This window comes from Ammospiza caudacuta, chromosome 2 (assembly GCF_027887145.1).
Source record: "Ammospiza caudacuta isolate bAmmCau1 chromosome 2, bAmmCau1.pri, whole genome shotgun sequence".
In the NCBI taxonomy this organism is placed as follows: domain Eukaryota; kingdom Metazoa; phylum Chordata; class Aves; order Passeriformes; family Passerellidae; genus Ammospiza; species Ammospiza caudacuta.
Window position 1 is genome coordinate 52,935,946 of NC_080594.1, and position 16,885 is coordinate 52,952,830.

General features: G+C 37.2%; 1 protein-coding gene across 3 annotated transcripts in view; it reads left to right on the top strand.

The window, feature by feature from the left end:
- The window catches only part of FRY (FRY microtubule binding protein), a 157,411-nt gene that overhangs the window by 68,344 nt on the left and 72,182 nt on the right, over positions 1–16,885 (top strand). For all 3 annotated transcript variants that reach the window (XM_058800482.1, XM_058800483.1, XM_058800484.1), the window contains exons 16-24: positions 750–882; positions 5,047–5,154; positions 9,237–9,492; positions 10,583–10,765; positions 11,653–11,739; positions 13,271–13,530; positions 13,878–14,067; positions 14,836–14,960; positions 15,152–15,209. In XM_058800482.1, coding sequence (XP_058656465.1) covers positions 750–882; positions 5,047–5,154; positions 9,237–9,492; positions 10,583–10,765; positions 11,653–11,739; positions 13,271–13,530; positions 13,878–14,067; positions 14,836–14,960; positions 15,152–15,209 — 1,400 coding nt within the window. The remainder of the gene's footprint in view (positions 1–749; positions 883–5,046; positions 5,155–9,236; positions 9,493–10,582; positions 10,766–11,652; positions 11,740–13,270; positions 13,531–13,877; positions 14,068–14,835; positions 14,961–15,151; positions 15,210–16,885) is intronic.

Genomic DNA, 16,885 nt, shown 5'->3' on the forward strand with positions numbered 1-16,885 from the left:
AACCCTGTAATCTGGGAGAGGTTAAAGGCACAGGTAATCCTTAATCTTTCAGTGCTGATAGCTGTGTTTATCAAAGATGCCATAGATAGTCTCATTTTAATAGCAATATCTTCAACTTTCAAAATGGTAAAACTTTTAAATGTAAAATAATGTTGTACTGAAGTGCCTAAGTTAACAGCACTGCTGTCTTGGGCTTCAGTGTAGAGCAAGAATCCTGTGCTGTTGAAGAGCCTCTCTATCATGCCCTGAAGGTGCCTGGTTTTGTTGGCAAAAAAAAAAAAAAAAAAAAAAATTTGATTGCTCCTCTTCACACTTCAGTAAGTCCCTAAAGTTGTGTGAATTAAATGAAGTCTAGTGGCAAAGACCTGTGTTGTACTCTGCTAGATCATTGTAGTAATATCAAGAAAATAAGCAGTGTAAGACCCACTGCTGTTGAAGTATTTGAAGTATTTGGAGATAGTATTCAATAACAAATGTTTGCACTATTAAATTCTTGCATTAGCCATTTCATTGTGATTTTATGATCCAGTATTCCAGTTTCCCTGTATAATATATAAGTGTTCCTTTTGGAGCAGGCAACATATTCTGGTTTTGGATCGGGATATCATTAGTAGTGGAATATACTATCTCATGAGGAAAGCATTTTTCTTACTTCATGCACCACAGCATGAGTAAGAAACTTTCTTTTTCAGAATATATATATATATATATAAATATCCCCAATTATACAAAACCACATATTTTTGCAGGTATGTCATTATATTATTCTCAAGTAAGGAAAGCTGTGGACAACATACTCAGACACCTGGACAAGGAAGTGGGTCGGTGCATGATGCTTACCAACATACAGATGCTTAACAAAGAACCTGAAGACATGATTACGTGAGTGCTAAACACTAATTCCCATGAAACATGCAGATGTAATTTTGGAACTTTTTCTCTATTTCTGTCTATCATGAGTCATCAGAGAAACAGCCAGAAACAGGAACATTTAGCTTAATTAGTGTATACTTAGAAAAAATGTTTCTGACAAGTTGATTGTGCTTCTTTGAATGCTGCAGTGTTTGAGTGTTTGGAACTGAAGATGTTCTTTATGTAGGTAAAGTCATGTGTGAATCCTGTGGTTTAGATGGTAGAAGTAGAATGCTAAAGTAGAAAACCTGGCAGCCTGTGCTCAGAACCGTATCTCAGGGTATATTTGCATCACTAAACTTCAAAATGAATGCAGTGAATTCTGTAAATCCCTATTAATAATAATATTCAAAAATTCCCTTCGGTTTTCTTGCCTGTAATCAAAATCAAATCTTAATTAAAAACCCAAGTAATCTTTTGATAAGGTTTGGATTTAAGCAGTATCCCACTGGAACAGAATCAAACCAGTGTGCTTCAAGCTGTGTTGAACAGCATCATTTTTCACTTTCATCCAGAATTATTAGTGAGGGATGTTTTGTGGAAAGAGAGAGCTGGTGAGGTGAACATCAAGTAGAGGTTAGAGACACAGACATCATCTTATACATGCAGAGCACAGATTGTAGAGATCTCAGCTGTAAGGAGACCTTGCATATCTTTCCTGTTAGAGCAGTAGACATGGTCATTATTCTAGAAAAAAAACAACCCCTGGAAAAAAGTTTGAGATGTAATGAAAAGGACACTGCTCTCTTTGAGATTTTTTTTATTACTGCCCAAAAAAAGTCAGCTTGCTGGGACTACTGTGAGTGATAGACTGACTACCTGGTACAACTGATACAATCTTCATGTTTAGTTCCTCTGGCCTTATTTGTTGCAGTGCCTCTAGGTGAGACTGTAAGCTGTGTCACCAGCATTGTCTTACTTTTTTTATATTCATAGCTATTATTACTATCCAATAATATATTTTTCTTGTAGTCTTACCCCACATCCTGTTCAGTTCTCACCCCCAGTTTTCATAACCATTTTGGGTATTCAGGCTTTTGCGGTAAGGAAAGCAAGTTTTAAAACTCACGTTTTGTTCCCAGAGATAATTGCACAGTGAAACCTTGGGCACTAAGATTAAAAGTGTACTTAATCTTTGCTGTGAATATCCTTTGGATGGTTTTTCAGCATCACTAAAATTTTGTGTATTTTTAGAGTCAGTGAACAAATAGACTCAAAAGAGTTTTAAGTTTCAGGATGTCTTAAGATTTGGTAGTAATTTTTGTTATAAACATGAAGATTGGAATATTTAGACATGTAAGTTACTGCCCTTTGTCTTGTATTTTATATCCAGATGATCTCTAATTTAATATATACACTTGAAAGGCCAACAACATTATAACACATTTTAACTTGTTCTTTCAAGGGAAAAATATCTGGGATGCTTAATTATCAGTTGATCTAAAATCATGTGAACTCACAATGTGAACATCAGTAGCTGTTACTATCAGGATTGAAAATGAACCTTTCAAAAAGTGCATTGTGGATATCTGGAAAAACCAACATTGTTTTTATGCAATTGCTTCCCTTTTGTTTACAGAACTCTATGCTTCACTGGAGTTACATATTTATTTTGAATTCTTATGGGCTTTTATTGGTAGATATCACACTGTATTTATGTACATTTTGAAGTTATTGCTTTTGTCATAGTTACATAAAGTTTATGTGTAAACTGTATAAAATTAATACCACAGTGGTATTTTTATTAACAAATAAAATAAGAATCTGAGAGAAGTACCTAGGCAGTGAGCAGACATAACATTGCAGATTCTGGAATTTTCTTTGGCAGTACTGGCTTCTAGACAATATTTAATTACTGGTCCTTTAAGCATTTATTGTTGAAGTAATAATTGCCAGTATGGAGAATCTTATTAAAATCCTGAGTAAGAAGCATCCTTTGCATCCTGCACTGGGATATGAATTTCAATACTGGCTATAATTACTTTCCAACATTTGGTTAGAAGACAGCATGCATTTTTCTAAAATACAAACCTGTCCTTGCAAGTACTTCAAAGGCTCCCCTTGCCTCCCTCGCGTGCTGCGCCTGGTAGCTCAGATGTTAAGTTGGGAACTTGAGCCTGAGGTTTGGATCTTCTCCTGCTACTCTTCTGACCAGCTGATAAGCCACAGAACACCCACAGATTTTATATTTATAAATAATTACTCATTTGGCTTCAGAAGAGTTTCCTCTCAAACTATTAATTTACAAGTCTCCATTTGAAATGCACAAACTTTGCCCTTGCTAGGGTCTGAGCATAAGGAAACTCTGCAAAGTTCCTTTTCCGTTTCAAGTCATGAAAGAAGACTTGGTTTGCCTGCACATGAAATTCCCAATGGCACTTTAATGTTTACAACTATAAAAATATAGATTTTGCACTAGTTATTAATTCAGCTACTATTATTTGCTTTAGTGATAATAGGTGAAAGGGGTTTGTTTATAATTCTCAGTGAGTTGTTGCATTTTTCTCCTTTTCCATTCAGTTGCTGACACCTTTCAAGTTCTATCTGTTAGAATACAGCCGTAGTGAGACAGAGGTAATTAATCATGAATATAGTTTCTCCTAACTGTACCCTTAAGACAGTTAATTAGAAAGACGTCAACATTTTATTCATGTAATATATATCCAAGCTGATAAGGAGGGTGTTAAGAGACAGTATGGTAGTCACTACAAAACTGTCTTTAATCTTAGAATTAAATAAGTCTAATATCAGTTTATGCCTTTTCTGTATGCACTGAACCCTTCTCAGTGTTACTCTCTGAAATAATGAGTACAGAATATCTTCTTTCAGCCTGCATTGCATCCAGGCTTTCTCTGTGACTGAGCACAAAAGTAAGATACCCAAATGCAATGTCCTCTGTTGCGTGGAAAGACAGAGTAATGTTGTAACCAGGGCAATGGACCAGGGTGCAGGAAAACTAAGTTCATTTTTTGTTTTGTCACTCCATTTCAGTGTGGTGTTACATAGCTTACAATGTCTCTTTTTCCCCCCCTCATTCTTTTCTAGTTCTATTGGAAGCATATTAAAAGACGAACAATTTTTCTCTGCATGTTTATAATATCTAAATAGGACTTTACTTTTTTGATCCTTCTAAAATATATTCCAGGCTAATAATTAATAATATTGTGGGAAAGACTGCACAGTTTGAAATGCTGTTATGCTTTGGTAATTTCCCCTACGCTCCATCGTCAGATAATAGATGATTGAGATAAAAATGAGCAAATAAAAAAAAACCCCACACTTTGGAGTCTATCTGAAGGACTTATTTAATCTGCAGACTTATCAAAAATGTTGAAAACAAGTCAGAAAACAACTGCATCTGTTTTGAAAATAATCAACAGCTGAAACTTGAGCTACTTTTAGAAGATTCATGGACTTCCAACCTACTGTTTGGTTCATGCTGAACTTTGTGCTTAATGATTTTCACAGGCTGTTAGGGAACAGTTGTGCCATTCCACAGATTAGAACAGCCTTAGGGCTGCTAAAACATGTTCTAGCTGATAAGAGTTGCCAAAATGCTGTTATCTCCAACAGTGATCAACAGAAACTCTCTGACCATACCTACCTCTAAATTGCACACTTTTTTCAGTATTAAAATGTATCATGATGGTTTTCCATAGGCTTGTCCTCTGTTGGGGACAAATCTCTGTATCTTCAGTCGTGTTATTTGCACTTGTTACCCATCTGCTATTTTCTTTTTACAACTGGTGAAATATAGCTGCACCATGATGGAGAACACCCCAACTCTTTCCTCACTGCCTCGTCCAAAACTTACATCATATAAATGCTGATTTTGATGGAGGAATCCTCCTACATTTTCCCTCCTTTTTTATGTATATGCCAGTTCCTCTCAGAGAGAAGCAAATGAATCATTAATAACTGATTTTCCTAGTAATGTATAGATATGATGCATGAAAAATCTCAAAATCAATACCATTTATTCAATGGAAAAATGTATTCATGTTTCCTTCTTACTTTATTATAGTGCCTAGCTGTCCCTCCTGATGTTTTCAGTAGGCCCCTGGCACTTTAGAGGTGGATCATTTAACACAGTTCCTTCTTAAGTTTAGTCAAAATTTTCTTCTAATTTTTCAGTGGTGAAAGAAAACCAAAAATTGATCTGTTCAGAACATGTGTTGCTGCTATTCCTCGATTACTTCCTGATGGAATGTCAAAACTTGAGTTGATCGACTTGCTGGCAAGGTAAGTTGTACAAACATTGACTGCTCCAGGAGAACAGTGTGAAAAGCTGAGCCACAGAATTAGATAGAGATGTCCTAGCCCCTTTTTACAGTTTCTATGGTTTTATTATGGTTCATAATTTTGTTAAAAAGTTGGTATGTCCTCCAGAACTCATTCCCATCAGTATGTAGGTTACATAATATTCACTGTTGTTCAAGAAAGTCACAACATGTTACTTTTCTAACCATCACAGCAGTCTGGTTAACAGGAGAAAACATCTTTTCTGTGTAGTGAAAAAACAAGGAGATACCGGTTTAGTTTTGATTTATGATTCCCATATGTCTCTTTGTTAAAACAGAATGTGCTAGATGTGGTATATTATAAAATCCTTTTTACATTATTATTAGCATAAAATTTAAAAAATATCAGTTTAAAAAATATTATATCCCTCAATTTAATTTGTCTGAGTAGACTTCACTCAACAAGGTAGTCTGCCACATGGCTTCTACACCACTTAGGTTTCAGGACTTGTGGCAAATAATTGTGATAACAGGTGCCGGTCAATATAGACAAGTCTGTTATATTTCAGTTCCACTATCCAAGACCAAGGTTCCAGCTTGTGTTCTTTATGTAAGTGGATTATGGTATTAAATTGAACCAAGAAGGCTTTGCAGTATATTGCTCTCAGGTAACTGTGGCAAAGCCACCCTGTTCTTGCTTCTCAAACATCACAAATGTGAGAATGGCAGATGTGGGAGCCAGAAGGCAAGATACATAACCAGTTTTTTCTGCTCCATGAACAACTAACTCCCAGTGATGTGCTGAAACAATTGATTCTGGTAGTAGTGGAGAGTGCAGACAGCCAAACAAGACAGATTATCAGCCAGCAGTAGGTGTGCTGTAGTGCATGGCCAGCTTGATTTCTTTGGCGCACGTTGTCTGCTATAAATCTCTTGTAGGTTGTTTTAAATCATTGCATTATTAAATTATACAGATACCTTATTAAACAGTTGCATCAGTTCTGCTTAAGGGAAATTTAAAAGGACATGTTTTCCTTTAATCCAATATTTTAACTAGAGTTCTATCCTGATTAATGGCCTTAACTGAACTGGTATAAAGCACGTATCTATTCAGGTCACAGCTCTTCAGTCACAGGATTGTCCAGGTCAGATCTGTCACTACTTTTGAGAAAATTTGAACACCAGTGTGAATTTCTTTATAGATTAATGCTATCCTCCTTAAGTCTCACAACTGTCAATATAACCACTGGTCTATCTTTATTCTATCATCAAACTTCATTCAGAAAAGGTCAGCTGTGATTCTAAATGTCTCTTGGGTAATTGCCCTGCTGGGACAATGCAGCTGTAAGTTTGCTGAGTTATCTGACTCTGACTTTGCAAAGAAGTGAGATGTCAAGAGGAGCTGGGGGAAGCTTCTCTAGAGCAATTTCAGAAGCAATTACATGCTCAGGCTTTCTCCAAGAAGGGAAACTTTGGAAATCTGTTCTCCTCTCCTCCGTGTTCTCATGCTACAGTATCTTTTAGGCATTGGCAATGTTTTAAGTCATATTCCTAAGTATGAGCAAGGGAATCACAAATTAGGTAAAATAGGTAGGTACATCATAGGTTGGAAAGTGATTAACAAACAGTTTATGGTTCAGAAGACTGGTGCTGAAACAACTGGATAGGGTCTCAGTATTGCAAAGCAGGATCACAAACTGAACAGATACAAAGAAGTGATGTTCCTATGAAAAGACCAACCTTATTCACATGTATAGGTCTAGAAGGTTTTCAAAAATTTCTTCTGGTCTAATCAATATCAAGGATGCCTGATTTGGAGAACAGCATGAAAGCTGGAGCACTGTAGTTGAAGAAGAAACTGATCAGAGAACAAGGGGGGGAAATGATAAGTGAATTGAAAAAATTAGGTCTGTTTAGCCTAGGACAGCATGAACTGAAAACTGTCTTCAAAAATATACCCTCAGGGAAGAAAGTAATAAACTGTTTAAATAATTAATACCTGGCCAAGACTTCATGTAAATCACCAGAATGCCTCAGCACCAGAGCTGTTTCTACATTCTGTATGCTGTCCCATAAAAATACTGTTTATTTGAGACCAGGCTGACTACTTCTCCCAGTTTTGAAAGTGTAAGCCCAGAAGGTAAGCATCTGCAGTTCTAGAGAACACTGCATTACAATATTGTGTGTTCTGCATCAGAAACTAGACTCAATACAGGGATAAGAAACTAAGAGGTGAGATTTCAGTTTTTCCCTGTTTTTTAAAAGAGCCCTAGAAGGTGTTCTGCCAGGGATTTCTGGGAGCCTGTGCTGTTGAGATGGAAAGCTGTTAAATATTTTCTTTTCACAAGAGATAAAGCTACATCTTTGAGTTAATTGGTTCTTGTATTCACAGTTTGGTTAGAGTTTTTCATGCTCAAAACAGATCTGTCTTTTGGTGGTTTTCAGAAGCAGTCTGTAAGTCAGCAGCTAGACTTTTTTTTCAGGACAGCTGCATTCAAATTATAAACCATGAAGCAGATGTCAAGTGTATACTGTACCTTTTGGCCTTTCTCTGCCCACTGCAACCATTCATTACAAATTCCCGAGCAGGTCTTAAATTTAACTGACTCAAGTGCAAACAAACTTGTACTTGCTTCTTGCACTGCCTGTCATAGAGTGGTAGTACATAGATGCATTCTTAAGCTCAATTTGAATTTCATTTTGTTAGATAGTGCCACTGGGCAGTAACTTGGGCTTAGGAGATGGCTTTTGTATCCTCTTCTCTGTTATTGCTTTGTGTCATTGTGAATGTCATTTCATGGGTGACTTAATTGTGGTCTCAAAAGGTTTTGCTTGTTTATCTGGTTTTGGCATTCCGAAAGGGAGACAAAAATTATTATTTCTTATCCCAACAAAATACTGTGTTTCTAAATAAATATAGAAGGTCACATGCTTATTAAAGCATAACAGTTATTTTTGGAGTCATACTCACCAGGGGTGAATTTTCATGGCAGTTGTTTTCTTTTCACTTAAATAAAATGTCCCCTGCCTCCAAATTAGGCAGCTATAATGAACCAGATTTTTTATGAACTACATCTCATCATACGCTTCCAACTGAATGGACTTTGGTTCCACTCCATTTGCTATTTTGGGTTTTTTTCTCCTAGCTTTCTGTCCATTTCATTATAATGAGTCCTCCTTTTCAACTGTGTAGATTAAATGTAGATAAAATACTTTGAAAATGAGTTCTAACACACTACAGAAAATTACAGTCTCATGGGTAATTAAAACAAAATACATCATAAAGGCAATGAACCAAAAATTGCAGAACACACTAATCTGAATTTACTTTATTCTGCCAACTTCTAACACAGAAGTGGTTTGATGATTTCTGAGTCAAAAGAAAGTATAATTTTTTTTTTTATGTTGAGAAGGACTTCAACATGATGCAAATAAAGAAGAAAATAAAATTTGAAAATGGGATCTGAAATGTCACTGTCTTTCAGAAGGACTTTGAGGGTGTTCAATGTGTTTCTAAAAGTATAGAAAGTCCTGAGGCTGTTTTCTGCATTTCCTCATCCTAAGTTATTTAAAACATAAAGCAGTTTTTAATTCAAATGCCTAATTCTAATTCTTTTGAAGATTTGCTTTCATTAATTGTGAGTTGATCTTGGCTAAAGATTTGTTTTAACTGTTAGCTGACCTGTTGTGACTCTTTTATTTTTATATTTTATGTTAAAAAATAAATACATGAATTCTGAAATTATGTATTTATTTCTAAGCCTTTTATTATCATACCTACATGGAAGTTAGTGAGTTATGAATAAATAAAATATATATTTAGTTTGAGAAAAGTTGCCAAATTATGTACTTTAGAGATACCCTGTTTTAGGAGGGGAGCACACTTCTTTTTGATCCATGAATATCTTCTGCTGTGTCAAGAATTACAATATAGAAAACAGGTCAAGGATGTTTATTTAGGTCAGCAATAATGAAACCACGATAGCCTCGTCCACCATTGTGAGTGGGAATTTTCCATCACTTTCATGTAGTGACAAACATTCCTCATATCTTTTATTATCTGACATTTACTTTTACTTGCAGGCTGTCCATCCATATGGATGATGAACTTCGACACATTGCACAGAATTCTCTCCAGGGCCTACTTGTTGACTTTGTTGACTGGCGGGAGGATGTACTCTTTGGTTTCACTAATTTTCTGCTACGTGAAGTGAATGATATGCATCATACCCTTCTTGATACTTCACTGAAGTTGCTGCTACAATTGCTTACACAATGGAAGCTTGTCATACACACTCCAGGAAAAGCTTCTGAGCAGGCTAAAACCAGATCTGCAGAGGTATGCAATCAAGAGATGTGTGTCCTAACATTTTTGCTAATTGAAGGCAGAAATTATGTTCCTTGATAATGCTGTGGTTTGTGTGTTTTGTATTTACTCACCTGAGAAGTATTCACTGTGCAAAATTTTTTTTAGGTAATTAGTTCACGTGTCTTTTGAGGACAGCCATGTCCTTGTGTAATACAGCAGATGTTGTTGTTGAGCAACATAAGAGAATGCATGTCAAACTGAAATATGCACATCAACAAAAGCATATAAAGGGAAGTATGTGTATGTAGATGTGGCAGAAGGACATTTTCCCAGGGCTGAAACAGATTGATAATGCTAGTGGGAACGCTGTGAAGAGTGAAGTGGATCTTCTTTTCCCTTGGTTGATTCAGAAACATCAAAGAACCTGATTGTTACCTTAGCTTGCTGTCTCCATGTGTTACAAACATATCTGGGAACTGAACAGCTTTTCTCCTGCTTCTCCCATCTGCACTGTCCCACAGATATTTTCATTATAAGAACTGATTTTTAGGCTTCTTATCTTGTCAACTAATCACACGGAGTATGTTTTCCTTTGGGCAAACAAGATGTGTGTTTTATATCACAGAGGAACATTAATTAATAGGTAATAACAGGAGTACATACAAATGTAGAAAAGAGAATTCTCACATACTTTTTGTTACATATATTGTTATACTTTACTAGTGGGGTTGGGTTCTAGAGGCCACCTACCTAAGGTGTTGGCTGCTGCAGGACCAAAGGAGGACCTGAGGACATGCTATCTGGAGTAGAAAAAGTGTGGTGTTCACCATCTGACTGATTCATTCATTCATTTTTTAGTGGAGGGTGGAAAAAAGTGGGTAGATTAATTGAAAATTAGAGGAAAGGATTTGTCCAAAGGACTCTGCTCATACATTACTTTTGTGGAACCAAAAAGCTACGAAATTTGATTGTTTGAGAGAATATGTCAAGTTTCCCCATCTGGCATCCTCATGGCCTCTGCATTTTGAATCTTTATATGTCCTAGTTAATAGAATATTTCTTGGAGACCTGGTTTGCAAACACCACTTCTCCATTTCCCCCCCCTTGAACTGTTCTACAGTTGATACCAAACGGATCCAGCCACAGGATGCAGTCTGAAAGGAGCCCCTATTCCAATGTCCTGCATGCAGTTGAAGGATTCGCTCTGGTTCTGCTGTGCAGTTTCCAGGTGGCGACACGGAAATTGGCTGTTCTAATCCTCCGAGAAATCCGTTCCTTATTCTTGGCCCTTGGCCAGGCAGAGGTAGGATTTTTCTCTTCTGGAGCTTTGAGTTGAAATTTCCTGAAGATAAAGCTCAGAACTGCTATTACCGTTGCTTTTAGTGTAATTGCTGCAGTGTAGCAGGTATGCGCTCAGTTTATAGAAACGCATTTGATCTCAGCTTACTGTTTCTATTTGCCTTAACTCTGCAAACCTTTCTGTGGACTCAACAAGGTAACATGAATGGCAAATGCCTTGTATAAGAATATGAAGGGAAATGTACAGCAGCTTCTATTTTCTCTTGGAATTATGTGAATGTAAAATACACTGTAAAACCTTTTCTATAGCATGGGCCTTTTTTGTATTGTCAAGATTATAAATTTATATTGGAAATGAAACCCATTCCTGTGCCATCCCTTTGTGAGTGAAAAAACCCACAGCATAAGACACCTTTCAGATCATTCACATATATTTTCCTTCTATAGTAAAGACCTCTAAGTCTTTTTTATGGGTACAGAAATATGGAGAGTCACGTTGTGTACTGGCGGTCACAGCTCAGTGAGCCATCTAAATGCCTAAGAACACAAATATGTGTTTTCATGGCAAAGGAATGCTTCAATAAACAGTAAGCTAATTTTTCAGTCTTTTGATACTAGCTATCCAAAGTCATTTGGGATTTTCTGATATGTGCTTTTGTTCTCTAAGCAGTGAGCTATAGCCACAAATTAACTTCATTTCAAACCACAGCTTGGATCTGGTTCTGAGATTAATTTGGAAAAGACAAAATGTACCCATCGTTAACAATGAACATTTTTAGCTACTTCAGAATCATGTCATAATTTTTAGATGTTTCTGTTGCATATCCCAGAAACATAAGAAGGGAAATAATTTGGTCAGAAGAGTAAACTTGTATTCTCTGTGTTATTCAGGATGATGACAGACCTATGATTGATGTCATGGATCAGTTGAGTTCTTCTATTCTTGAAAGCTTTATTCATGTGGCTGTTTCAGACTCAGTAAGTACTACTTTACTGTTACTGCTTATGTTTGCATAACAAATATTAGACATGAAATACTAAAAATTATACTACTAAAAAAATCAAAGAAATCATAGAACTTTACTGCTCCAGCCATCTACCCAAGAGCTCCAAGGCTCCACAATGTCCCAGACAATCTGTTCCATGAAAGTAATGATACTATGGATATGGAAGATACTGCATACAGAAAAAAGAACAGTTGGGAAAGTCATATTGCTAGCACCACCTAATGCTGGAGGCAGTCATTGCTATCATCTGTTTGAGAAGGGAATCAGCTTCAGCCCCCTTGTGTCCTCAGGAAGTGGCCCTGCCTGCACACCTGAGCATAAGCTCCAGAGTAATTCACAGCAGGGGTGAAGCTCTCCTTTTGCTCTCTCATGGGTCTGATGTGTCTGACATGCATCAGAGGAAGCAGAGATTGAGCATTTTAAATAAAAAAGTGTCAGTAGAAGAACTGATACATAAGACGACTCATTTTGCATGCCGTCCTAGAGATTAGTGAAAAGCCCATTTCCAGAGGGCAGGAACAATCAGTTTGGGGCACTTTTCAGCCTGATTGAGTTTAAAGCAACAAATGATCCTGTCCACATTGAGTGCCCTTTCCAGGGCACTTTTGGATTTGTGGATTTGAGCCACATGTTTTGTACTCAAAAAAGTAACTCCAGCCAACAGCTAAGCCTCACACAACTGCTCACTCACTTCCCCCAGTGGGATTGGGGAGACAATCAGAAGGGTCAAAGCTGGAGAACTCCTGGGTTGATATGCAGACAGTTTAACTGGGAAAGCAAAAGCCATGCACACAAGCAAAGCAAAACAAGCAATTAATTCACCCGTTCCCATGGGCAGGCAGGTGTTCAGCCATCTCCAGGAGAGCAGGGCCCCATCACATATATCGGTGTCTCGGGAAGGCAAATGTCTTCACTCCAAACGTCCCTCTTCCTTCTTCTTCCCCCACTTTATACACTGAGCATGATGTCATATGGTATGGAATCTCCCTTTGGTCAGGTGGGGTCACCTGTCCTGGCTGTGTCTCCCCCCAGCCTCCCAAGCACCCCCAGCATCCTCACCAGCATGGCAGTACAAGAAGCAGAAAAGGCCTTGGCTCTGTGCAAGTCCTGCTCAGCAACAACAAAAACATCTCTGTATTATCAACCATGTGTTCAGCACAAATCAAAACACAGCCCCATACCAGTCACTGTGAAGAAAATAAACTACCCCAGCCAAAACCAGCAGAGAAGGGGACATTAAACTGGTGGGGAGTTGGGTCCCTGTGCATCTGGGAACAGAAACTGAACAAGAAAGAGACATTCTGACTTCATAATACAGGAATAAGGAAATTTGTCTGAAAGAACAGAACCTGGGTTTGGGTGTTGCAGTTTTTGGAGGCCAAGGTTTGAATTTTGTGCTTTCATTCTGTTCATTAATAATAAAGCAAAGCAAATGTGTTGCCTCTGTGCCTGGTTTCTGAGTAGCACAGCAAGGAGTGTTAATTTATCTTTTCTCTCCACAGACAACAATTCCATTAACACACAGCGTGGATTTGCAGTGGCTGGTGGAGTGGAATGCTGTCCTAGTGAATAGCCATTATGATGTGAAAAGTCCTTCCCATGTCTGGATTTTTGCACAGTCCGTTAAAGACCCATGGGTTCTCTGCCTTTTCAGTTTTCTGAGGCAGGAGAATCTCCCAAAGCATTGTCCTACAGCACTCAGCTATGCTTGGCCATACGCCTTCACGAGGCTACAGCTGATAATGCCTCTTGTGGATCCAAAGTAAGTGGCAATCTGAATTTCACTTTCTTTTGTATGGGCTGTGTGATTTTAATGTAAACTTTTCTTTGGTCTTGTGTTTGAGTATCAGTCCACTCATCCTGCAAGGTGTCACACAGAAATTGGTGCTACACAGGTTTGAGTTTTGTAATTGTAGCTTGTATGGTGGAAAGCTCCCATTTTCTACCTTTGTTTCCTGTGTCTTATGTCATGTTGAATTGCAGCTGATAGATACATAGCATGATTTATTCCCTCTTAAAATGTTTTAAAATATTTTAATTAAGACTTTGGTACTTGTAATTAAGACTGGAAAATTGTTTTAAGAATTATAATTAATTTTTAAATTCTAGTATTCCTGTTAATGCAAAGAAAACAAGCACAGCAAGCAGTGGAGACAACTATGTTACTTTGTGGAGGAACTACCTTATTCTGTGTTTTGGAGTAGCAAAGCCCAGTATTATGAGCCCAGGACACCTGCGTGCTTCAACACCCGAGATCATGGCTACCACTCCTGATGGAACCATGAACTACGATAACAAGGTGATGCAACCTGCTACAAGTAAACTATTCCTTTAGGAGAATTTAAAGCTGCATCTGCATGCAAAACCCTATCCTGATGAAAGTATTTCAGTTAGGGAATGTTTTGATATATGCAAACTACATAACAAATATAATTAACAACTAAAACATCTGTATGATATGATGTGTTGATAAATATTTGGCAAGAGTCATGGTGCTTTCAATATTTTTTTTTTTTTTTTTGCATTCTGGGTGATGTGCATTCAAAATATAGAAGGTCTGAACATGTGTTTTGAAGTTAACTTTCATTTGTCATCTCCTTTCTTTCTTTCTTTGTAGAGCACTCCAATTCGTAAATTTAAAACATTAGGAAATAAAGCAGATTTCAAATGCAAATTGTATTCCTGTTGGATGTATGCCTGTCAGAAGCAATAATATATAAAATATACTTCCAAGTAGTAGCAACCTGAGAGGAGCAGTAGCTTCACAAATGCAATTACTGGAATATTTAATGAAGCAACAAATAAAATAAAAAACAAATAAAATAAATTGCAATAATTTGTACTAAAGCAAAGAGATTTCCCAGATGTATTTACTTGTTAGATATTATTGAGATGATTGTCAGGTAGCAGACATCCAGTTAGACTGGTCGATTGATATCTGTAATTGTAAAATCATTCCAGCATGTTTTAAAAATATGTATTGATTCTCAGACAATGTTTGTAAAAAAAATGTGTTTACTTTATATTGATATCCTGAGAAATTCAACAATATTTTAATATATTTTAGGCTATTGGAACTCCATCTGTTGGAGTCTTACTAAAACAGCTAGTTCCTTTGATGAGACTTGAAAGCATAGAAATAACAGAATCACTTGTATTAGGATTTGGAAGAACAAATTCGCTTGTTTTCAGGTACTTCTCCACTTACCATATTCTCAGTTATTTACCTATAATACAAGTGTTTTATTTTTGTTGTAACTTAAATATATATTTAAAATTTTATTTGCACTTTAGAGCTTCATTTTTATATGTTGGTTAAAATATTTATGCTTTTCAAAGGACATTAGATTTTTTTAATAAGTATTTATGGTTTTTTGATTTAGGGAATTAGTGGAAGAGCTCCACCCACTAATGAAGGAAGCCCTAGAAAGAAGACCAGAGGTTAGTTGCAAAAATCAAATGTACTAGTTTTTTTAAATGAAAAATTATTTTTAAAATAGTAATTCTGTCTGTTTGAAATACAAATATATTCTTTTGTACTAACTGGAAAATTAATTCTGTTTCCAACAAGAATTTTATTAATTGCATAATTTAAAATAATTCCATTAAAACCTAGTTTAATTTAAATTCTCTCAGTGATCTGAAATGTAGAATATAGAATTCCATTCTGAGGAAAAATTTCCCATCCAATATGGAACCTCCTGATACAGAAATTGCATATATTGGAAATTCACTTAAAGTATCTGAAAAAAAAAAAAAAAGCTTTAACACAGCTGGGCTACAAGCACATTTTGTAGCAGCTTTTAGATGTGCTTTTATTTTCAGGGCAGGCAGGGTTACCTATTTCAACTTCATGGAATCACAGAATCACAGCATGGCTGGAAAGGACCAAACCTCCCTGCTCAGGCAGGGTCATCCTGGATCACATGGCGCAGGATTCATTCCAAATACGTTCAGTTAACTGACAAATTCCATCAGTTTTCATTATAGTGCTCTCTTTAGGTACAAGAGAAGGTAGTGCTGGAAGGGTTCCCAACAGATCTTCCAACCCACACAAGAGAGAATTCTATGTTCTTAAAAACCTCTGGTGGTAAAATCTGTAGCCTCAGTAAGCAGTTTTGTTGCAGGATGTTGTCTTTGCAGCTAAACAGAAAAGCCATACGGAGAGCTTCAGTACTGGACTCAAATTCTGCTCAGTTTTCCCTCCTTGACTCAGTTTTGAACCATTCCATCTGGCTCCAAGATAGAAATCTGAGATGGCTCATGGACAATTCTTAATAATTCTGTGTCTGGTAAACATCCACAATCGTTTCCATTCTGCATTGCTTCACACCTCAATTCTATTGTGTGGCTTCCATCCCTATGAAGTCGCTGATTTGAAGGTCACCTGTTTTGATACTGGGCAGAAGTGAAGTAATACATCTTTGTGCAGCCAATTGCCTCTGCATTTTCAATGTGCACCATTTAAGACAACTTAGACTTGAAAATCCTTTTCTGGGGACATACATATCCAGTGTACCCTCAGGAAAGGAATTGAAAGAATTCAGAAGTTTACTGTATGCAGCAAGAACAAATTCAGCACATGGAATTGTCACTAGAGGAATATGAGAACAAGAGACTGTGATTTTAATTCCTGTATTTTCCCTGATATGAATAAATGGGACACCTTCCTGCAAAGCAGTGCCACCTGGAAACCCAGCAGTGACTGTATGGGCTGTGTGGCTGTAGGGCTCATGGCAAGCCTCCATGTCAGCAGGCAGGTGTCCAACACACCAGAAACAACGTCCTTGAACATATGCTGTGACTAGGAGGAGAATTCCCAGTATGGCCAAGAGCTGCAGGGATAAACCAAAATGGACATTACACAAGATCCGCCCTGTGGGTGCTGGCACAGAGCTTTGCCAGATCACCTCTGACACTGCTGCAGGAGGCAGCTGTGTCTGGTAAATACTGTATTAAAGCTGCTTTTTTCTCAACATGTGCTTCCTGGAGCCTTAAAGGTGTAACAGGAGAAAAACAGGGCTCAAGTCAAATGGCATAATAACTGGAATAAAACCTTTGGCTGGGATGCTGCAATTCTGCCAATTCTGGGTCAGAATACCAGACAAAGCATCATT